At 45.9% G+C, this 24,529-nt stretch overlaps 1 protein-coding gene across 2 annotated transcripts in view; it reads left to right on the forward strand.

Annotated features, from left to right (window-relative positions):
• The first annotated feature begins 553 nt into the window (after nt 1–553).
• Nucleotides 554–24,529, forward strand: part of PNPLA1 (patatin like phospholipase domain containing 1) — a 44,451-nt gene continuing 20,475 nt past the window's right edge. For both annotated transcript variants that reach the window (XM_037520877.2, XM_037520878.2), the window contains exon 1: nt 554–934. In XM_037520877.2, coding sequence (XP_037376774.1) covers nt 730–934 — 205 coding nt within the window. In that variant the 5' untranslated portion in view covers nt 554–729. The remainder of the gene's footprint in view (nt 935–24,529) is intronic.

A 24,529-nucleotide genomic window follows, 5' to 3' on the forward strand; every position in this document is an offset into this window, starting at 1 on the left:
TTCCTTTACAGTTTTGCCCACAGCCAATCATAACATGTGAATAAACAAACAAGGGGGTAAGCAGAGGGGTGCTTATGTAAGAAAAACAAATAAAAATAATTGTGTAACACGTCACACATTCCCCACAGAGGCCAGAGAAGGAGTGTGGGGACAGACGTCACTGTGAGGGGCACTGGGGGCCTGAGTGTGTCCCTTCAAAAACCAGAGACATCTGGTCAGGCTTGGCCCTGCGGGGAGGGGACGCTGCCTGCTGGAGGGAGGCCAGCACTTAATTCCTTTGCTGCCACAGCGCATCAGGGAGGGAGGCGCCTTCTGATAACCATCGGTGGAGTTTTGCAACTCGAAGTGTGAAGCCTTCTCAGCCTGCTAAGGCCCAAGCAGAGCCCGCCTCTGTGGGCATGGCCCTGGGCGACTGCCAAGAATGCTCCAGATTGTGCCAGAGATGAATGTACCCACGCTGTGAAGCCAGGGGGCCGCTCCCAGGACCAGGGTGCTGCTCATACAACCGGGGTGTCTTCTGCGTCTCTCCCGGGTCTGCAGCCCTTGACCGAGTTTAACAGGCCCAGGTGGCGGCTGCCTGAGCCACCTGTGGGTGCGCCAGCCACCAGGGAGAGACGGCCACATTCCAGGCTCCAGGCTGGCAGGGAAGCTTGGCAGGGAGGCCTGAGCTCCGGCAGACAGCGCTGAGGGGCGGCTCCTCCCCACCACGGGAGGCCCGGGGCTGAGGACATGGAAGAACAGGTGTTCAAGGGAGACCCAGACACGCCGCATTCCATCTCCTTCTCTGGCAGCGGGTTCCTCTCCTTCTACCAGGCTGGGGCCGTGGACGCCCTGCGGGACCTGGCCCCCCGCATGCTGGACACGGCCCATCGCTTCGCAGGCACGTCTGCGGGGGCTGTGATTGCCGCGCTGGTCATCTGTGGCATTGAAATGGGTAAGGGCTTTTTGGGGGGTTCTCTGGGGGGCTTCTGGAGGGATTCTCCAAAACAGAGCTGGGTGACTGCCTAGAGATGCTCTGGGGACCAAAGCTAAGCTTTCTGGGTGGCAGGAAAGGAAGTGGTGGGTTGAGCGGGACAGTGAGCAGTGCGTGCAACATTTGAAGGTAAGGTCTGTGAGGGCCCAGGCTTCTCTGACCCACGGGGTGAGCTTGGACTCACCCCCCCACCCCCCTCCTTCCTCGAGTGACTTCTCTGTGGGAAGTCAGTCTTCCGGGGCCTGGCGAGGGAAGTCAGTATCTCCCACAAGCATCCTGGTGTCAGATGCTACACCAGGACACAGTCACACTTTGGGGTAAAGTGTTGCTCCTGTCTGGCCTCTTCAAATGCAAATACTCATGGGAAGGGCACCCCTTCATGTCTATATCACCTTCATGAAGATGAATTTGTGAGAGCAGCATCCAGAAGGCTGGAGAGGTGGGAGCCCTGGGAGTAGAGGGGGAGAAACTGGGAAGGAATGTGGATGATCACCTTTACCCTCTGTGCTGCTTGTTTGGGGTCCCCAAGAAGGATGGGCCCACACCACTGACACATGAGCAGAAGAACCAGCGCCTACAGACTCATTCTTAGCAGCCCCAGACCTAGTACTAGAAAGACCCTTTGTCCTTGGGGTGCATTTATTTTATCTTTGTCTTGATTATAATTTTTATTTTTTAATTATTTTATATCCTTGCTAGTGTATTGACAATATTATAATAATATATGTGACTTATATATACTTATATAATATGTATGTAATTTCTCTCCTCAAGTGTAGTCACCACAGCACTCCCACCACCAAAACACCCATAGTCCTCCACCAGAGCACATTGTGCTCTACCCCCTGGCCCTAACTCTCTGAAAGCCACAAATCCATCGCTAGCTTTCAAAGATTGGTTTTAAAGTTTGTCTTTGTCTGACTCTTTGTTTGGTTTCTCATATTCCACATGTAAGCGACGCCATCCTGTACTTACCTTTCCCTTCTGGCTTATTTAGCTTAGCATAATCCCTTCTGGCCCCATCCATGTTGCCCCAAATGGCATGAGTTTATCTATTTTTCATTGCTGAGTAGTGTTCCACTGTGTGTATATACTACATCTCGATCCGCTCATCTGCTTTGGGGTACTTAGGTTGTTTCCAGAGTTTGGCTATTGTAAATAGTGCTGTCATCAACATGGGAGTGCAGGTTTGCTTTTGAATTAGTGTTTTTGGATTTTTGGGGTAGGGGTGCATTTATTCAGTTACTGCACTATCGTTCTGTGTCAGGCTCTGTTCCAGGTACTGGGACAAAGTCCCTGCCCCCATGGAGTAGAAATTCTGTGGGGGTGGGGGGCGGGGAGGACAGTTAACATTCAAACAAATAACCTCCCCCTGTCAAGAAGTGATTGTCTTATGTAAAATCACAGCAGGAAATGTTCAGAGAATAAAGTGCGGTGTGTCTTAGAAAGGGTAGTCAGGGAAACAGACCAAGTGGAGTGAGTGAACACACCAGGTAGGGGGGAGTCAAGTTGCCTGGGGGGCTGGGGAGTGGTGGGAGAGAGAAAGGGGTGGGGATAAGGCTGGAGAGGCAGGCAGGGGCCAACTCACATGGACCCTTGTAGCCAGAGAGATGGGGAGCACAGGCACTAAATGAGGAAGGTGACATGGGGGAGGTGATGCCATGTGGGTTATATTCCAGTTCAGCTGTCTCATGGAGTGGGCCTGGGACAAGTTATCGACCTCTTTGTGCCCCAGTTTCCGCATTCATAAAGTGGAAATTCCACTTACACCTAATTCCCAGGGTTGTTAAAAGATTAACAGCTAATCAATTAGTGCCTGCTGTTCCACTCAACCCATTTCTTATTTTCCTACTATCCAGAAGGCCTAGCTTTGCTCCCCAAATCGTCTCAGGCAATCATCCATGGCTGATATGATAAATTGCTTATCACAGGGCCTGGTATGTGGCAAGCTCTCTTCACACTGTTTTTAAGGGACCCCTGTTGCTGGGTCACATGAGTTAGGGAGCACAGCAGAAACATAACAGTGGGAAAATACTGTATGTTTATGTGAGGAATGAGCGAGGCAGGTGGCTGGGCGGTGAGGTTGGTGAGAAGCGGTTAGATTCAATACATACTTTGAAGGTGGAGCCGAGGAGACTCACTGAAGAACCAGGTGCAGTGTGTGAGGATGTCAGCAAGCAGGGCACCTCCACTCGAGATCCCTGAACTGCGTGGGTAGTCTTTGTCTTTGTTTTAAAGAATAATAGCAATGCCCATTCTCTTACATGCAAGATCATTACATTCTTTTTAATATTTCACAAGCAACAAGTTTCTTCTCACTGTACAAAATTCAAACAATGGAAAGTCACACAAAATAAAAGTGTACAGAATTTAAAAAGAGCCTCCACCCAACCCCTTCCTGTAGCCAGTCTCAGGGATCCATGTGGATCTTTCCAGATGTTTTTTTATGTAGAGTCTGCTGTGACTGTTGTAGCTAATGTCACCCAGTGGACTCTGGGACAGGCCTATGGACCGGGGCTGGGATAAGGGTCCCACTCCTTCGTCCTGGAGTCACAGCACTGACCTGGGCAACACCTTGCCTCTGTGACACTCATCTGCTCCATTGCTTGCACCGTTCTCATGCCTTTATTCAGCTTCCTACAGTTCACTGTCTAAGAGTCATTCTCTGGCATTCAAGGACTTTCATAATTAATTCAGCTCAAGCAATTCAATAAATACTGGCCAAACCCTATTCGGCCAGGCTGTGATGGGTCCTAGAAAGACCCCTAACTGTGGGCATAACCAAGGACTGACTGTGTGCTGCTATAAGGAGAATAGAGCACAGGGAGCGTGAGACAGCAGCACGCTGATGAGATTCAGCCACATCGCTCCTGCCTACTTCGTTCCTTTTAACTGCTATGCAACTATTTATTAAAAGCATTTCCTTTATACCCAACCCTGTTCTGTCTCTGACACATTAACTTATTTAGTCTTCACTAACCCTCTGAGGTGAAAACTGTTATTTTCTCCATATTACAGAGGAGGAAACTGAGTCACAGAAGGCTTAAATAACTTGTCTAAGGTCATGCAAACAGTACTTGGTGAAGATGAGGTTTGAACCCAGTCCGGCAGCAGAGTTGACATTCTCACCCCTTCAACCCCTCTGCCTCCTGTCAAAGCAGTGCCAGGGGTGGGGATGCTGGCTGCATGGATAGTGGGATCAGGGAAATCTCTTTGGGCAGGTAGAATTTGCACACAGACCTAAAGGAGGTGAGGGAGGCTGCCGCAAGTGTATCTGGAACATTCCATGCAGAGGACAGCAACTTGCACTACATCCCGCCAGCTGTCAGAAGCAGGGGAACCAACACTCAGTCTCCTGGCTTTCTTCAAGATCCCCCAGCTTTCTTCAAGTTCTTTTCCCTCTGTCAGTGTATAGTCCATCAGACTCCATCACAGTTCACCCAGCCATTCCAGTGATGGACACAGCCAAGCTGTGGTTATAAGCAACCCCACAATCAGCATCCTGTCATGTCTCCCATGGTCACGTTGAGTGTTTCCCTAGGATCCTCCATTAGCTTGGAGAGACTCTATTATATTATTCTCAAGTCAATTCTACCAGCTGGACACCAGCAGTGTCTACGAGTTCTAACTTCCCCACAATGTCATCAGCCTTTTCGCTATCAGACTTCAAAGTTTTCAACAGTCTGTGGATGTGAAACTCTATCTCATTTCATTGTGTCTATCGAATCTGCCTTTCCCGATTGCTAGGGATGTGAAACTTCTCTCTGTATTTATTGACTGCTTGTGTTTCTTCTTCCATCACTGGCCTGTTCGTGACCTTGTTCCATTTTCTCTACCAAGCTGTCATTTTCTCTCTCACTTGTAGTTACAGTTTATACACCAAGCATTTGTCAGTTATAGAGATTGCAGCTGTCTTATTCCACTCCATGGCCTCTCTTTCTGTTTTATTGATGTCTTTTGTCATTTAGAAAATTCCAGCTTCCATGCAGTCAAATGGTTCAATGCGTTCCTCTTTACATTTTGTAGTTTTCAGTATCTTTGTCATAATGAGCTCCTCAATGTTTTCCAGTTTTGCTCTCTCAAATTTAGGTTAATACCTCTAGAATTTATTTTGTGGAGAGTTTGAAGTAGAAATCTAAGTTTTCATTAGTTTTGCCGTGTGAAAACCAATTTTCCCACTCCAATTAGGGGCAGTCCTTGCCACTTTTTTCTGAAATGTTGCTTCTGGCTTATTCAAGTTCCTAGATTTTCTCTTTTCTTCCATTGACTAATTTGTCTGTTTCCGTACCAGATCCTATGGTTTTAATCAAGAGAACCTTATCATAGGGGACATATAGCATATGCAGCAATCTTTCTCCTACTTCCCTTCCAATTTTTTCTTTAAATATTGCTTCTGCCACTTTTAACCCCTTCCTTTCCTCATGAGAAGCTCTATTGGGATTTTGCTTAAAATGACACCTTCCCATTTATAAATATAGTCTTCTCTATTTTTTCTGGTCCTCTTGTCCTTCAATAAAGACCTTGTGTATCTTTTATTAGATTTGCTAGTTTTTGTTGCTATGGGGATGAGATCTTTTGTCCTATGGCATTTTTTTTTCTTTTCTTTTTTTTTTATATAGGAACTGGGATACAGGCCAGATGTGCAGGAGGGTGAGAGGATTCACCAGAGACAGAGCAGGGAACAGAACAGGCAGAGGGACCAAAGTACACTGCTGAGGGGAGCAGCGGGGGAAGAGAGGAGAGGACTGTCCCGCCATGTGGGAATCTCCCTGGGGTGCAGGGAATTGAACCGGAGCTGCAGAGGCTGTGGACAGCTTTGTAGCGCTGGGCTCAACCCACTGTGCCACTGGGGAGGCCCCCCCCATTGCATTTTCTAAGTGATTTTTGCTGCTGTAAACTATTGTTGATGGTTTTGCACAGTGAGACTGTTTTGAGCAAACTTGTTAAACCTTGAAAATTCGGTGCGTTTGTTGGTAGATTATCTCATACTCATGTGCAAACAATTACACTATCTGAGTATTATCAAACATCATCTCTTTTTAAAAAAATTCTTCAACATATGGGCCTCCCCTGGTGGTGCAGTAGTTGAGCGCTGGATTGTGAAGATGCCCGCAGCCTCTGCAGCACCGGTTTGATCCCCGGCCACCGGCAAGGGTCCCACATGGCACGCAGACCTCTTCTGCCACACCCACTGCTCCCCTCAGCAGTGTACTTCGTCAGTCTGCCTGTTCTGTTCCCCTCTTTGGTTCTGGTGAATTCTCTCACCCTCCCATGCTTCTGACTGTACCCAGTGCTTGTATAAATAAATAAATAAATAAATAAATCTTAAAAAAAAAAATTCTTCAACATTTGTCGCCCATCCCGCCCCTTCTCCAGACCTGGGCTTTCTATGTGGGGATTATGTGTGGTTCCTGTGAGAACTGAGGCAGCAGTGGGGCCATCTTCTGGAAATGCGTGCCTCAATTTGGATACACATGAAGTTGTTTATAAAAGCATTAAACACAGAGTTTATTCTTAATTCAAAATGCAGTAAATATTCATTCATTCATTCATTCACCTGAGGAAAAATGGCCTCTATGACAACCAGTGGGGCATTCAGAATTTCCAGTCTGGTCAGAAGTAAGGCTGGGAATTTGCCTCAAAGCTATATTTGCATAATTTCAAAAAATTTTCTTATCAAAGAGTGGGGACTTGGGGAACTTGAAACTCCAATCCTTCTTAAGCTACTACTTGGTATCTTTTCCCCTATAAAAACTGCATGGTAACCGAATTACTCATTCATTCATTCATTCAGTCATTCAACTAGTGTTTATTGACCATGTGCAGAGGATACAGAGATGTAATGCAAAACAAAACTCTGCTCTTGCCCTCATGGAGCCTACAGTCACCTCAGACTTGAAGGCAACCACCAGGTGGTTATAATGCAAGACAGTTGCAATTGAATGTTAGAATGTTAGAAAATTTAAAAGCATAGGAGTTCAGAAGGAGGTTGCAAACATTGCAGTGATGGAAATCCTCGGGGTGGTGGTATTTGAGTCACCACTTGAAAAGTGAGTAGAAGCCCCATAGGTCGGGCAAGGTGAGGTTTTTAGCGAGGACAAGACAACAGGACAAATCACCAGGTGGGGACATGCTGCCTCCTGGATGTGAACAGAGCAGGTGGGCTGCTGTCAGGGCCATGGGGGAGTTTCAGAGAAGCAGCTCTTGGCTCAGTGAGAGTTGCCCAAAATGGGGAAGGGCCATTTGGGGGAGCCAAAGAAGGGGAACACCTGCCTCAGAGAGGTCCACACTGAGGGTAGAGCACCCCCGCCTGAATGCTGCTGTGGGGGTCCCATTATTTAGTGTGGTGACCGAGAGGATCTGTAAACCTAGGGTCCCCAGATTCCCAGCCCAAAACCCAATATTTTTTATGTTGTTACATGAGTCTAAAAGAAAAGTTTCATAATAGAATATGCACATCTGTTAAACTTTTCAAGTAACTTTAATTCCCCCTCACCTCATCCTTTATATTCCCTTGACACTTTCTCCTCCCCAATCCCTCTGACTCTCATTTCATTTTTTAATGTTCACTAATTTTCATAAGTATTTGTTGAATCGTCTACTGTATAAATGTCGATCATTTGTCTTTGTCATTCTGACTTGCTCACTTCCATTTTGCTGTACATGGCAGCATTTTGTCTTTTCTTGTAGCTGAGTGGTATGCCACTGTGTTGGATATCCCACATCTCCTTGATTTAATCCTCAATCACTGGGCATCTAGATTGTTTCCATGTCCTAGCTATTGAAATAGTGCTGCAATTAACACTGTAGAGCATCTAATTTTTTGGTCCTGCATCCTTTGGATAGATGCCCAAGAGTGGGGTTGCTGGGTGGTATAGTATTCCCAATTTAGTTTTTTTTTTTTTTTAGATTTATTTATTTATTTATTTATGCATAGAAGAACTGGGCTACCTGTACTGCTACACACTCTGTCTCTGGTGAATCCTCTTCCTGTCCACCACCACCATCCTGCTGCCCCTTCCCTACACCTCTGGCCATTTTAATTTTTTAAGGTAAATCCAGATTGCTTTCCATAGTGACTGCACCAATTCACATTCCCACCAACAGTGTAATAAGGATCCTCTTTCCCTGCATCCTTTCCAGCATTTGTTGTTGGGGGTATAGCTTTCCCTAATCAGATGAATTTAATCAGAATGGAGGGGATAATGTAACAAACCCCACAGGCAGCTCAGAGACCAGCACGTCCACAGGAAAGTGCACTTAACACGGAAGCAGGCTCTCTGAATTCTGAGGACAAAAGTATCCTATAGTCAGAGTAGAACCAACCTTGTAGGTACAGTCTTCTCACATAGTCTTTCAGTGTGGGGTTTAATAGGAAGGTGGGATTCAAACCAAAGCTGGTGTGACCTCAAAGCCCAAGTTCTCTCCATCTCTCCCTCCCCCAGGTCCCAGGAAAGCACTCAGCACTGAGTGACCTCAGAAAAGTCTGCTCAGCGACTGTGCATTGGAAGGAACTGATGCCTACTTCCCACTCCCCACAGCTGACCCTGGGTATCACCAGTGATCCCATGAAGGAGCTTTGCAAACTAAGGGGTTGTTGTAGCTGCACTGGGCAGGATAGCAGAGGCTTCTGCCAGACAGAAGAGCATTGTCTTCCCTGTGGCCTTTGCGCGCCATCCCCCCATCCCCAAAGCTGGTGAGGTGATTCTGGAGTCAGGACCCAGCTTCCTCCCACTGTGGTCCATGAGGGTTGCCAGCCACATCTGCAATCCAGCCGGTCAGAGAGGGAAAAGGGGAGGCACACCCTTGCCTTTTAAGTATAGGCTTGGGAAGTGACACACGTCTTGTCACCTCACCTCCCATGGGTCAGAACTTAGTCACATGGCCACACCTGGTGGTAAGGAGGGCTGGGAAATGTAGACTGTGCTCTGGGAGGCCAGGTGTTCAGCTGAAGCTTGGAAGCTCAGTTACCAAGGAAGGAGGAGAGGAGGGATATTGGATATTGGGGACAATATTGTGATTCTGACCCAATAGCCATAAGTGGTGAGATGAGGATGATGATGATGATGATGATGATGATGATGATGATGATGATGATGATGATGATGATGACGGTGATGGAGAAACTATTTTTGTCTGCAAACAAGACCATGGCTCCATAATCATAAGTTCAACTCCAGGCTGTTGGCTGGAGAGGGGCTCAGCTCTGCACCTTCAGGGGGACAGTGCCCTCTTGGCAGCTGGAGGCAGGAGTGCCTTGGTCCTACTGGAGTTTGGGGGGCTGGGCAGTACCCTTCAGCTCCTACTGTGTCCCCCACTTAGAATGACCCGTTTTCCTCCTCAGACATAGAGCCTCTTCCAAAGCACCCTTTCATCTTACCCCACTTGATCTCCAGGTCTGATTTCCAGTTTGTCCACAGAATCTGTCCCCCACATCTGGCACTTGGTGCACTGTGGTGCATCTTAATTGTTCCAGATGTTGTGTCTCATTTCATCAGTTAGATTGGATGAACAATCAAGTTCTCATGAGTCCCCTGGCTCCCACAAATTGCTTGTCAAACAAGAGCTGCTCAGTAAATTCTTGGTGATTTCCGGCTGTCAGCAGGCATGGCACTGGAGGTGTCTTTGAAATTTCTATTTCGGGGTTTACTCGTTCTTAGGTAATTATCTGGCCCTAGATATGACTTAAAATACCAGAATTTTATAGACAGAAAGTTAGCAAATCCAACTCTTCCATTTTATAGATGATTGTATTAGAGTTAAATCTTAAAGAAGTGATCAGTTGGAGGTGAACTTCACTTAGGTCAGTGGTTTGTAAACTGTGTTCCAAGGAGCCCCAGAGTGCTACGGGAGGCAGGAAAATTATATACACTGCAAGCCTGTGGCTTTCTCCTGGCTTCAACAAGTACAGCCTTGTTATTATCTGTCTTATTCAAGGAAGTTCTTTCTAAAATTTCATTTAAAGAAAGTGTTCTGATGACCCCCCTCTTTTTTTTTTTGAAGTTTGAAAGCTGTCATTTGAGCCAATGTGCAAAGAAATTGAGGAGCAGATTCTGGCTGAATTACAGTGATCAAATAAAGCCATTCATTCAATCCTTAATTCTAGGGCAGTAGTGAACAAAATGGGTGTCTGCCCTCATAGAGCCAACATTCTTTTGGTAAAATCAAATCATAAGTAACTAAAAATGTAGAAAAATATCAGCATGCATGCTCAAAGGAAGGGAAAAAAAGCAGGAGGTGGTATGGTGAACGATTTGAGGGTATAGTTTCAAGTGAGATAATCCTTCCAAGGGGAGTGAGCGGAGGGAGAGAATCTGTAGGCTCCGAGAGTGTTCCCGGATGACAGGTCCTTGGTGGCATATCCCTACAGAGATGGGTTTGCATCCTCCATCCTCCCGCCCTCCAAGAGGAAAGCAGCTCCCCTCTAGTCAGGAAATAGGCTTCCACAGCATCTCACAAAGCACATGCAAATGCCAGGGAGCAGTAGGGTCTCTGTCCCACCAACACAGGCACAGTAGGGCCCAGGATGACACCTCGCTGGGAACAGAGGACAATACAGGCATTTTGTTCTGCCCCCTCAACTTGCCCCCCAAGTGTTCCAGTGCCACCTAGGGCAGCTCCTGCCATCCTAATGACAGAGGGTTTTGGGGGCCCTGGAGTTCAGGGTGACTGAAGTTACTGTCATTGGCAGGTGGTTCACTGGGATCTCCCTGACTAGGGCTGGATGGATGGATGACCACTATGAGAACCTTGGCTCTGGTAACTCCTTGCTTTGGGCACCAGTGGAGGAGAAAGATACCCCAGAGTTGGTGGATGTAAGGGCAGGAATAGACACGGTGCAGGTTTTCTGATCCAGCAGACCGGGTAAAGGAGGAGTCAGAGTCCTCAGTGGCTTTTGCAGGTCTTTTATTGGGGTTCACCAGGCATATGGCAGGCAGGGGTGCTGGGGGGCCGGGAGGCTGGCAGGCCTCCCAGCCCCCAGCAAATCCTTACTCTATCTGGGCTCTCTGGTGATCTCGGCTTCTCTTCGGCTTCTGCTGCTGCTTTCTCGGCTTCTTCTCTTTCGGCTTCTACTGGAGTCCCCATGACACCGCCCTTAAAAAGCACAGTCTTAGCACAGGTGTACCCACTTCAGGTGCCCGCCATCAGACTTGCATTCAGGATCACAGGGTTCCCTCATCTATCCTGATGGCGAGAGGGCAGAAAAGCCTGATTTTTTACCTTACCCTACAGTGGAGATTATAGGTTCCAGGAAGCAGGAGAACTAGAAGTCCCATCTGTGGGTCCTTGACCCGCCAGTGACCTGCCTCACCTTGCTCTTCCCATCTGTAACTTGGAGGTGGGAGGACATCCCGCTTACAGGCTAAGAGAAGCCATGGCTGTGTTCCCAGCACAGGTGCCTATGATCAGTGCGTGAGTCGTCTTTGATCAATGAATGTTGAGTGAGTGGATAAACACGTGAAAAGGAAACTACCTTGAAATAGAAAAACAGGCAAAGCAGTGTTTTTGAAACTTAATCAAGCGTGTCCTTGAGAACTTATTGAATGTATTAAAGCAAAAATGACTGGACACCAGTCTACGTGATTAAAATTTTTACTATCTACTTGTGAGTTCATCCGCACAGATTAGGTTTTCCGTGGGACTTCCGTGTGGCCTGGGTGTTGGAAGGACCTGTCTGGACTGGTTTGCCTTGGTCCTGGCCTGGAACCCCAGGCTTATCACCAACTGTAAAGGCAGGCAGGACACGGAGCAGGTTTTCTGATCCCGCAGACAGGGTAAAGGAGGAGAGAGTCCTGGAGCCCTCAGTGGCTTTTGCAGGCTTTTATTGGGATTTACCACGTACACAGGAAGGGGTGCTGGGGGGCCAGGAGGCTGGCAGGCCTCCCAGCTCCCAGCAAGTCTTCACTCTGTCTGGGCTCTCCGGCCTTCTCTGGTGGTCTCTGCTTCTCTCCCATTTGTTCTGCTTCTCTGCTTCTCTTCTGGCGTCCTCGTGACGCTGCCGTTAAAAGCCCGGTTTCAGTCCAGGTGAATCCCATCTACCTCTGCCCACACCCTACTCCAGGTGCCCGCCATCAGGCATGCCTTCAGGACCGCAGGGATCCATCATCTATTCTCATGGCGGGAGGGCAGAAAAGCCTGACACTTTTACCTTACCCTACACCAACTCAAGACTGATTTTCATGTTAATGACGCTGTGGGTGATGGCAATTCCAGCCTGTAGGGTCAGGAATAGACACGGTGCAGGTTTTCTGATGCCATGCAGACCGGGTAAAGGAGGAGTCAGAGTCCTCAGTGGTTTTTGCAGGTCTTTTATTGGGATTTACCCGGTACACAGCAGGCAAGGGTGCTGGGGGGCCAGGAGGTTGGCAGGCCTCCCAGCCCCCAGCAAGTCTTCACTCTATCTGGGCTCTCCGGCCTTCTCTGCTTCTCTCTCTGCTTCTGCTGCTTCTCGGCTTCTGATGGCGTCCCTGTGACGCCGCCCTTAAAAAAAAAAAGCACAGTCTTAGCCCAGGTGGATCTCATCTACCTATGCCCACACCCTACTCCAGGTGCCCGCCTTCAGGCATGCATTCAGGACCGCAAGGATCCATCATCTATCCTGATGGCAGGAGGGCAGAAAAGCCTGACATTTTTTCTTTACCCTACATAGCCCTACGCCCCATATAAGGCAGTGTGGGGCTTTGAGTGTGTAAGGGACTTATGAGCTTTTGTGTTTTTCCACCTGAGCCCTGGACAGATGAGCCACTGGCTTGTTTCACTGGCCCAGCAGCTGTCAGAGGGTCCTGCCTTTAAGCAGGGTCCCAGCTCAACTCCCTGTCACCCCATCCTGGTCCACCGCCCCTGGACCACAGACCAGACTTTCTGGTCTAATAAGAGTCTCTGGGGCCACCACATCCTCAGCTTTCTCCCTCAAGCCTCTGGCTTTCAATTCCTCTTTGGTTCATCTCTTTCTTCTTGTGAGTTCACCCATATCTCACAACTTGGTTTTATTTTACATCCAGGATTTTTGTTGTTCTTGAAGCTGGAGAGATTCCTTTTCAGTTCAGTCCACTAGAGGTGGAAATCTCTCCAAAGTTCTTTAAAGATATGAATAAGATGAAAAAGAACCTCCTTTTTTTCCCCCTGTTGTAGGGGTGTGAGTGTGTGAGTGTGTATGTGTTACATTTGATGTAACCTGCAGTTCAGTCCTGGCTGCTGGGTGTACTTTAGAATCGAAATGTCTTCATCAAAAAATGATACAGAGTTATCTGCCTAATATGGCAGCATTTCTGTAAAAAGGTAGTCTGCTCAGATTCACATCTTAGTGTCATGCTAATAGCTAATGGCCATTTATCAAGCACTTAGGACATGCCAGGTGCTGTGCTCAATGCTTTACACAAATCATTCACTTTAATCCTCTCACAACCCTATCAAGCAGATGCTATCTTAATACTCATTTATTCCTAGGGATGGAACAGCCATTTAGAGAGACTAGATCATTTGCCCAGGTTTATGCAGCAGAGCCAAGACTGGAATCTCTCTTAATTTCTACATTTTGCATCTCTCTAATTATGATTTCAGAAGTCGCTTTGCAAGCAATACAACTTCCCTGCCAGGATCCATGGGGCAAGCAATTATTTACACACTGACTAAGAAGGTGAGAACAAATGAAATAAGAAATGCAAAAAATACTTCATAGGATGTTGTGGAAATGACATCACTATGTGGTGGTGGTTGCGACTCCCATTTCCATGTGGGAATCATTATCTTTCAAGTCATTCAAAGTAACTTGGGTTTCACATAATCAGCCTCTTCTACCAAATGGATAAAGATTTATTTCCCCCAAATCATCCTTTGGACTGTTGAGTGGAAAGTGCTTGAATGGAAGTTCTGGTAAAACTCTGAATGTGTTGGTTATATGTAAAACCACCTATCTGGAAAGTTCGTGTGGGTGACATTCCCCCCAATGTCCATAGGCTTTTTTTTAAAGATTTATTTATTTATGCAGATTTGGGGTGTAGGCCAGAGATACGGGGTGTGGGGGGCAGGTGAGAGGATTCACCAGAGACAGAGTAGGGAGCAGAACAGGCAGATTGAATGAAATACACTGCTGAGGGGAGCAATAGGTGAGTCAGGAGAGGTCTGCTGCGCCATGTGGGTCAGCTCCCTGGCCAGGAATCAAACTCATGCTGCAGTAGCTATGGATTGTTTCACTGTGCTGACTTAACCCCTTGAGCCACCTGGGAGGCCCTGTCCACAGGCTTTAACTGAACCCCTGCTGAGTGGCAGGGACTGTGCATCTAACAGCCTTGGGTGAGCTGGGTTGTTTTTTTTTTTTTACTTTAATAACATAAACTTGTCATTCTGGAATACTGTAGATTTATAGAAAAGCTGCTGAGATAGCACAGATAGCTCCATCCATCCTTCATCCAGTTTCCCCAACTTTAACCTCTCACATAACTATGGCACTAATTACTATTAACTATAGATTGCCCCAATTTTTCTGCTAATGTCCCTTTTCTGTCCCAGAAACCAATCCAGAATCCCACACTCTATTTGAGATCTATTTTTATTTTTATTTTTTTTTTAATTTTTTTTAAGATTTATTTATTTATTTATATAAGCACTGGGTACAGTCAGAAGCACGGGAGGGTGAGAGAATTCACCAGAGCCAGAGCGGGGAGCAGAGCAGGCAGAAGGACCGAAGTACACTGCTGAGGGGAGCAGCGGGAGGCAGGAGAGGTCTGCGCGCCATGTGGGACCCTCCTCTGTCGGTCGGGGAGCAGCCGGGTATCGAACCGGCACTGCAGAGGCTGCGGGCAACTTTGCAACCCAGCACTCAACCGCTGCGCCACTGGGGAGGCCCTGAGAGATCTATTTTTAAACCAGTTCACTTAAAAAGTATTTAAATAGTGTTTGCTTTATTTTGGGATCAAAGTCAGCAAAGACAGCTGAGCTCCATTTCTGATTCTATAGAAAAAACAGGCAAATAAACGATAAGCAAACCTCCAGACTGACTTGGCTGCCATTCAACTTAGCAGTTGACCCACTGACCTTCAAGGGTCACCCAACTCTGTCCTCCTGAGATCACCACATTAGGAAGAACGTCCTCCCAGCTCAGGGTTTTATGTGCACTGAGCAAGAGTTGGGACCAGGCTGGACAGAGCAAACTGCTTTGTGGTTTGGCCCCCAAGCCCAGGTCTGGCTGAGTCACTGAAAAATTCTACCTTCCTGACCGCCAGCTGGAAGGATTCCCATCAGCCCAGGAGAGAAGACACTCTTTGGACTTCTCCTTAAGTTCAGTTCATTCATCCGCTTGTGTTTTCTTTTAACCACTCATTACTAATTTATCCAACAAACGTTTATTAAGTCCCTATAGTACTGATTAAGGGCTGGGGATATAATGGGCAACAAAACAGAAAAGTCCCTGTTGATGGAACATTAAGAAGCTCACGTACTCTTTCTTAAATACTTACAGGTTCAGCATTAACATTATCTAGCATGTAAACAGGCAATAATGGGGAGAAGGGTATTCTAGGTATGGGCCTTGTCCTCAAGGATGGGCTAGACAGGCCGGGCCACTGGAGACAGCCTGAGATAAATGGTGCAGACAGAGAGGGCAAAGACAGCACTGGGCGTGGGGGTGATCAGGGAAGGCTTTGTGGGAAGTCAGAGCTTAAGCTGGACCTTAAGGTGAGGTCTGCATAGGTGGCAAAAGAGAAATAATAGTGTGTGTTGGGGGAGAAATTCAGGATTGTGTACTTTGTATTTACTGGTGAAAGAAGAGACTGACCTGGCCTGAGAAGGGGCTTTAAGTCTGGGATCGGGGAGCTTAGATTTGAAGATGTGGTTTGGGTTCTGTCGATCTAAAGTGGGTCTTCCTATCTCTCAGGGTTTTCTGGGCCCTGAGGACATGTGCCCAGACTCAATCTTAGAAAGGCGGATCTCCAAGAGCTGGTAGAAAGAACACGGGCTCTGGGGGCCTCAGGACCTGAAGGTCTGGCTCTGCTGTTTTCCAATGGCACAAGCTTGAGCGAGTTAATGAGCCTCTATTTCCTCACTGCACAGACAAGATACCTGTAATACCTGACAGGAATGTCCTGAAGGTGAAATGAGACAATGAGGCAGAAGCCAGCACAGAGGCAGTACTAAGAAATGGCAGTTGGTAAGAGCAGTAAATAGCCAGAGTGTGGCTAGACCCTGTGCTTTCATGAGAATTCCAGACTCACGTAACAAAGACATAGACACCGGTAACAGACCCATGTGAAGCCTGGGACAGCCGGGCAATGAACAGCTCCAGTCAGCAGAAATGAACTTTAATTATGGGCTTGAAAGAGCGGAGGCATGGGCGTTCCTATGCATTGGCGCCCTAATTTGAGAAAATCCCCAATGACGAGGTCCTCTGAGATGATCTTTTCTCTGTGTAACAGAGGCTTACCTGGAAGTCCCTGGCTATGCACACACGCGCGTGCACGTACACACACACACACACACACCCCAACTCTGAGGACAAGAGGGTGACTACTTTCCCTCTTTTGCAGTATCCAAGTGTTCCCTTAGTATGCAGGGAGAAGCTGCAGGGTAGGACAGTCACAGTCTGGAAGGAGGGGCAGTACTGATTTCTATCTTGGAGCAGGATCCCCAAGGGACGTCTAGGTCCACCAAAGAAAACAGCCAGAGAGAAAAGAGCAGGAGTAATGCCCCAAGAATATTATGAGGTTCCAAAGAACTTTCTAGACACACTCCCCATGTGTCTGTTTCATCTCAAGATAACCAGTGATCCTGCAGTGGAAAGTTGGGGAGATTGTGTCTGGATACTGAGGAGAAGCATACAGGGGCAGGAAGAGGCCTCAGGTCCTAGGAGAGGAGCACAGGGCACCTTCTTTGAATCCAGGTGCTGAACCAATGGAAGACAATGCCATTTCTATGGCAATCTGATATCAGAGCATCTAAACTTTTATTTGAAGATTTTAAAATGATTATTGAAGCTAAGCTTTGGAAACAACCCAAATGCCCAAAAAGAGATGACTGGATCAAGAAAATGTGGTACATATACACCATGGAATATTACTCAGCATTCAAAAAAGATAAACACATGCAATTTGCAGCAACATGGATGGCGCTGGAAGGGATCATGCTCAGCGAAATAAGCCAGAAAAAAAAGAAAAATACCGGATGGTCTCACTCATAGCAGGAATCTAGAAAACCTAAATAAGGGACCAGGAAAAAGAATAACTATAAGAAAGAAAATATCAAAATCAACAAACAACTATGAACCAGAGACACACTATGGGGTGGGGGGGAAAGGAGGGATTGGGTCAAAATAAGGGGGTTGCAATTGTACAGGGAATATAAAAATAAAATTAAAAAAAAATGAAAAATGATGTAGAATATATAAAAAATTATTATTGAGTATTTATTAATTATATATTTTACATTGTTCTTCCTTTTTTGTAATATGCATGCTTTCTTCTTTCAGGTGTAGTCCCTGCAAAATTCCCACCACCAATTTACCCATGCACCATCACCATAGTCCCTTGTGTAAGAACACATTCCTCCCCTGTTTTGATCTCTCTACCTCCCCCCTCCCCTGCAGAGTGTCTCTGATTAATAGTTGCCTGTTAATTTGGTTTTTTGATTTATTATAATTATTTTTTTCCTGGTCCCATATTTTGTTCCCCTATATTCTTCCTATAAATGAAACCTTCCAATATTTTTCTTTTTCCTTCTGGTTAATTTCACTAAGCACAATCCCTTCCAGCTCCATCCATTTGCTGCGAATGGCATGAGTTTATCTTTTTTGATTGCTGAATAGTATTCCATTGTGTGTGTATGTATATGTATATAGATGCCACACACATATGCCATATCTTCTTGATCCAGTCATCTCCTTTTGGGCATTTGGGTTATTTCCATATCTTACCTATTGTAAATAGTGCTGCAGTCAACATAGGGGTGCAATTATCCTTTTGAATTAATGTTTTTGTGTTCTTTGGGAGGATTCCTAGGAGTGGAATTGCTGAGTCATATGGAAGCTCCATTTTTAGTAGTTTGAGGAACCTCCACACAGCTTTCTGTAATGGTTGAACCAGTTCGCACTCCCACCAGCACTGTAGGAGAGTTCCTTTTTCTCTACATCCTTGCCAACATTTGTTGTTTTTTTAATATGTGCCATTCTCACTGCTGTGAGATGGTATCTCATTGTAGTTTTGATTTGCATTTCCCTGATTACAAGTGATGTTGAACATTTTTTCATATGCCTGTTGGCCATTTGCATTTCCTCTTTGGAGAAGCGTCTTTTAAGTTCTTCTATCCATTTCTTGACTGGATTGTTTACTTGTTTTTGTTGAGTTGTGTGAGTTCTTTGCAGTTCTTTGTATTGTGTGCAAAATTTTTTTCCCATTCAGTAGGGTGGCTCTTTGTTTTGGTTAATGTAAGAGCATCTAAACGCCAGTTCTCTTAGAGTTCGATAAAAGTCTGTGTGGAAGAGTGTCATTATCCATTTTTAAAGCAGTGTTGTTGTTTTGAATGCTTACTAGGGCAGAGTTGGTTTGCTTTTGACTAAAACCTATAATGCATTCAGAATCGAGTAGAAAACTGTGACTTTTCTCATACATCCTAGCTCTGGTTTCTGCTAACAGACTGTGACTTAGAGTATATGGGCCTCCCCGGTGGCGCAGTGGTTGAGCGCTGGGTTGCAAAGCTGCCCGCAGCCTCTGCGGCGCCAGTTCGATCCCTGGCTGCTCCCCGGCCACCAGAGGAGGGTCCCACATGGCGCACAGACCCCTCCTGCCGCCCGCTGCTCCCCTCAGCAGTGTACCTCGGTCCTTCTGCCTGCTCTGCTCCCCGCTCTGGCTCTGGTGAATTCTCTCACCCTCCCGCACTTCTGACAGTACTCAGTGCATGTATAAACAAAACAAACAAACAAACAAATAAATAAATAAAACATGCCTCTATTAAAAAAAAAATTTAAAAAAAATTAAAAAAAAAATTGGAGTATATGCTTCCTTTATTCATTTATCCCGCCAGCTGGCCAGCCAGGCCCCCCGTCCACTCATCCATTCAGCCATTTTTATTCGGTTTCACCTTTGTCCTTGCTGTGGATTTCTCACCTATAACATGAGAAGTTTCGTCTGGGTCAGCATTTTTGACCTAGGCTTCTAGCATCTTAGGCGTTTCAGAATAGTGCTTTCAGGGGCTTCCTTCCTACAGTGGGGTGGGGGCGACTCGCTGTTGACTGTGAAGACAAAATGAAGTTTTAAGTGTGAAAACCTGCTTGGGTAAACGACTATTGTTAAGATAATGATAATAATTACTATGATAGTGGCACGGGGCAGTCAAGATATAACCCCAGGGAGATGCAGTCTAAAATTCAGCGTACAATTAGGGAGCAGGTAAGAGCAGAGACAGATGCTGCTCACAGGGACTTGGAGAATTGCCAGCGCTTTCCTGGGAACTTATCTCTGCTCTCTGGCGCCTCCCCAGAGGCTGAGGCACCCCCAGCTACCCACCGTGCACCCACCCTACAAGCAGCTGGGGGAGCAGGGCAAGGGGGTGGGAAAGCCTCGCAGCGATTGGCTGAGCCCGAGGTTGTTGCTAGGCTACCAGTCCACGGGAGACCGGGCCTGTGCGGTCCCATCCTCCACCTCAGACCATCCAGACCTATTTTGGGCACCCTGTGAGCGGGATCCCCAGCAGTTAAAATTCTCAGCTGCCAAGTGCCCATCTTTCTAGGATTTTTCACATAGCGAGAGGCCATATGGAGGTGGGGAAGCCCTGGTTTTATTCTCTGAATCATTTAGAATAGCTGCTTCTCTCTCTGGACCTCAGTTCCTTCTGCTGTTTCTAGGTTCATTCTTTTCTGCTTTATTCATGCAAGCATTCACGTTTACTAAGCGCCTACCATCTCAGCAGGTGCTAGATCCAGAGACTGACCAGACATAGCCGTCCTAGGCCTCACAAAGGGGAATATATTAGGTACTGAAGCAGATAAATAAGATAAAACACATATCTAATTATCCCTAATTTCCCCCTAATTATAATATCCTAGTTAATACCCCTAATTATTCTTCCCCCTTCAATGGTTTTTCTAAGACCCCTTTTTCCCTTCTATATTTGCAGGGTCCCCCACACTGAAGAGGCAGGCGGGCTCTGCCCACCATACAGGTCACACACCGCAGGCTCCTCCCTCTGCCCTGAAGCAGGCTGTGCCCTCTCAGCTCCCCCGTGCTTTTGCTTTGCTTTTTTGCATCCACACATGACCTGATCACACCCCAATAAAGTTGTGTGAAGTGAGGGTTATTGTCCCATGTTCAAATGACAAAGCTGAGAACCAGAAACACCCCATGGTTCCATGGAGAATTACTAACATCACTGATACCCAACACTTGCATGATAATTATGTCAGGCACTTTAAAGCTATCTGCCTTATAATCGTCAGGTCAGTGTTATAATACCCATTTTAGAGGTGACAAAATTGGGACTAAAAGAAGTTTTTTGACTTCCCAGTGATGACCCAGTGTGTGGTAAAACTCGGATTTGAATCAAGTTTCTTTGATTCCAGAGCCTGAACTCCTTCCAGAACAGGATCTGGTCACAGAAAAGAGAACAAGACTCTCTGCGTGGCTGAGACTAGGAACGGCTTCCAACTGTCTCTCCATCTCAAAATCTTATTTATATATTTTTCTACTGAAGTTCTTGTATGTAAGGCTGGTGAATTGACCACACTTATGAATATTTAGTCATCCATTGATATTCATGGACCCACAAAAATCCAAGGATGCTTAAGCCCCCACTATAAAATGATATATTTATATATCTGCACATCCTCCCATGTACTTTAAATCATCTCCAGATTACTTGTAGTATTTAAAGGAATGTAAATGCAACATAACTATTATACAACTATTATACTCTTATCATTATTTAATGACAAGAGTTTGTACATGTTTGATAGAGATGCGACTATTGTAGCCCTAACATATTTTTTATTTTTGAGGTTGGTTGAATCCATAGATGTGTGACCTGGGACACAGAGGTTTCACTATAGCTTAACTCTGCTATTTTATTCTGTCTGGCAGACAGAAAAGGGGGTCTCAGAAAAACCATTGAAGTGGGAGGAATAATTAGGGATATTAACTAGGATATTATAATTAGGGGGAAATTAGGGATAATTAGATATGTGTTTATTTTATTTATCTGCTTCGGTACCTAATGTTTTCCCCTTTGTGAGGCCTAGGACGGCTACATCTGGTCTGTCATGTCTTGCCTTTAGGCTTTTATTGGGCAATGATGTTCAGTAGCTCTTTCCTTTGAGCAACCCCATCTCTTGCTTTTCCTCCCAGTCAGGTTTTTATTTTCCTTTGTTCACACACTGAACAAACACTGAGCATCCACCAAGTGTGGGAGGCTTTCTGGGTCTAGGTAAGCATAGCCCATCCCTGGCCTGGAGGGCTTCTAAGCCTACGGCCAAGTTGTCTGAAGGGCCTTCTATGGGCAAAGCACAGTGATAGACTGGAGAAGGGGAGGAGGGCATGACAACCTCCAGCTTGACTTGGGAGACAGATTTACATTTAGATAACACTGAGGCGTGAAAGGAGGCAGGAAGGAAGAGCAATGAACATGCTTTATGTGGGCTGTGGGTGGCGAGCCAATCCCAAGTTTCCTGATCATACATGTGCCAGTGGTGCTGCTTTTAAATCCCATCTGCTCTGGTCAGTGTGGGACACTGTGTCCCCAGGCACAGCAGCCTGCACCCTGGAAGGAGAACGTGAAATGGGAGAAAGTGCTAGAAAGTACAGAGATGCCTAAAGAAGCAAGCTAAATTTATCTCTCCTCCCAGCACCCAGCAATTGCTATCTTAACACTTAACTTTCCACCAATGGAGGCTTTTAAACTAGATTAGTTGCTTCTCCCTCAGATGGGAAGAAAGAAAGAGAAGGAAGAGAGGCAGAAAAGAGATAATCAGAGACTGAAGACAGAGTGGACAGGAGCAATGAGAGGCAGAGATACAAGATTCCCTGGGTACACAGCCCCAGTGAGCTGCCAGAGGAATTTCAAATTGGGCATCTGAACAGGAAAAGTCAGACCATCTCCTGTTCCTTCCCTCCCTGGCTACACGATTCTGGCGAAAGCATTGCTAATTTCCAGATGATGCTATTTGCTGATGTAAGTGCATTGGCAACCCCTATACTATTAGCATGGGCACTGTTTTTTCCCCTGTCACCCCTTCCCCCATACGTGAGTGTTGACTGTAAAAGGATCATATATAAAAGCCATGATTACAATGGGCACTGCAATTTATTTTTTAATATTTATTTATTTTATGTACAATGCATGCTTTCTCCTCTCAGGTGCAGTCCCTGTAAAATTCCCACTACCAATTCACCCGTGCACCATCACCACAGTCCCTTGGAGCACTGCAATTTTAAATATACATGCCTCTGAGTGACCTAGCCTTCCCTCCTCTAGGAATTTATCCTAAGGAAAATAACTAAGGACACAGGCAATGAATATAACATGAGGTTATTCATTGCGGCAGTGTTTAAAAAGGCAAGGAAACAAGCTAAAAAGCCACCCCTGTTGGGGGCCTGTTCAATAAATATGGTATACAATAGCATTCCACACTGCTTTTAAATTAGGTCATCAATGGATATTTATTGATGTGGAAAGACACAGCACATTAGGTGAAAAAGGCAAGTTACAAAAACGGTGTATATAGTAATATGTAGTATATTCCAAGTAAGATTCATACATGTAGGAATAAATACAAATTTTTATTCACATGTCTTTATATATATGTAATTTTGTAAATGCTTTTATCTAGGAAGACAATAGACCAACAATTAATCTCTGGGTAGAGGGATTCCAAGAGATTGAAATGTTTTTCTTTTTGCTTATCTGCATTTTTTTTAAATTATTTTTTCCACACAAATAGGTTCTTCTTGTGTGGTATGAACAAACTTCCCTCCTTGGTCCAGTGAGCACCTCCTGCTGGGGGTCCAGGAGGATATCGTACGTTGGCTCAGGTGCTCCTGGCTCCGAGGCGTTGTGGGAAAGGTCACTGACCCTCTGTTCATTAAGAATTCCAAAAACATCGTGTCCCCACCCTATCCTAACTGGTCCTGTGGGTGAGACCTCAGTGACCCATCATCTTAGCATCCACATTCTCAGTTGCTTCATAACCTGCAGGTGGGTCGGCCCCCACCACCCGCCCCTGCAGGAAAGCACTGTTTCTGCGAGTTGGCACATGGTTAGGCTAACTGCTCTAAAACCACAAAGGCTTTCCCATCACCCTCCCCTGGAAGGGGGTGACAAGAATGCTTGGTGGCTCTAGTCGTTCCCTAATGCACATATGCAGCTGTGATTCTGAGTGTTAGGAGAAAAGGATGTTACCATGGCAACCCAGGCTCACTTGGCCTCTGGGATCACCAACACCCAGAGAAAGCAGGTGAGCTTTAGAGCCAGAACAAGCACTGCCTGGGTGTCTGATCTCAGGCAAGACACTGAGTTTTTCTCTGCTTCAGTGTCTACATCTGTGAAACGATGTTGAAGCTCCTTATTCCATCCACTTCCAGACTGACAAGGAGTAATGTGTTAACTGTAAAATGTGAACTTTGCTGTGTGTGACTTTGGGCAAATAATTTAACCTCTCTGTGCCTCAGCTGTTTTATAAATAGGAAAGTCCATGGGTGATAACTTGCCAGATGTATTGTAAGGTGCCCCAGAGAATTCCAGAATCTCAAAGTTGGATGGAATCTTAGCTCTTAAAACCCAATGCAGGGTCCTCCCTGGTGGCGCAAGGAGTTAAGAAGCAGCACTATGAAGCTATCCACAGCCACTGCAGCACAAGTTTAATCCCCAGCCAGGGAGGTGACCCACATGGTGAAGCAGACCTCTCCTGACTTGCCCACTGCTCTCCTCAGCACAGTATTTTTTGGTCAATCCGCCTGTTCTGATCCCTACTCTGTCTCTGGTGAATCCTCTCACCTCCTGCACCTCTGGCCTGTACCACAGTTCTTGTATGCATAAACAAATAAATCTTAAAAAAAAAAAAAAAACTCTTAAAACAAAAACAAAAACCAAAACCCAGGAATTCCTTTGAAAATTTCTCTGGGGTACTTATTCCCCTTCTGCTTGGTTACCTCCAGTGCAGAGAGCTTGTGAGACACCACTTTTTTTTTTTTTTTTTTTATTTATTTATTTTTTAAATAATAAATTTTATTTTTATATTCCCCCATACAATTGCAAACGCCCCATTCTGACCCCAATCCTTCCCCTCCCGCCCCCCACCCCCCAAAAAGTGTCTCTGGTTCATAGTTTTTTGTTGATTTTGATTTTCACTTTCTTATATTCATTTTCCTGGTCCCTTATTTAAGTTTTCTAGATTCCTGCTATGAGTGAGACCATCCGGTATTTTTCTTTTTCTTTTTGGCTTATTTCGCTGAGCATGATCCCTTCCAGTGCCATCCATGTTGCTGCAAATTGCATGTGTTTATCTTTTTTGAATGCTGAGTAATATTCCATGGTATATATGTACCACATCTTCTTGATCCAGTCATCTATTTTTGGGCATTT

The sequence above is a fragment of the Talpa occidentalis genome, unplaced genomic scaffold (genome assembly GCF_014898055.3).
Source record: "Talpa occidentalis isolate TD23 unplaced genomic scaffold, MPIMG_talOcc4v2.1 talOcc4.2, whole genome shotgun sequence".
NCBI classification, from domain to species: Eukaryota; Metazoa; Chordata; class Mammalia; order Eulipotyphla; family Talpidae; genus Talpa; species Talpa occidentalis.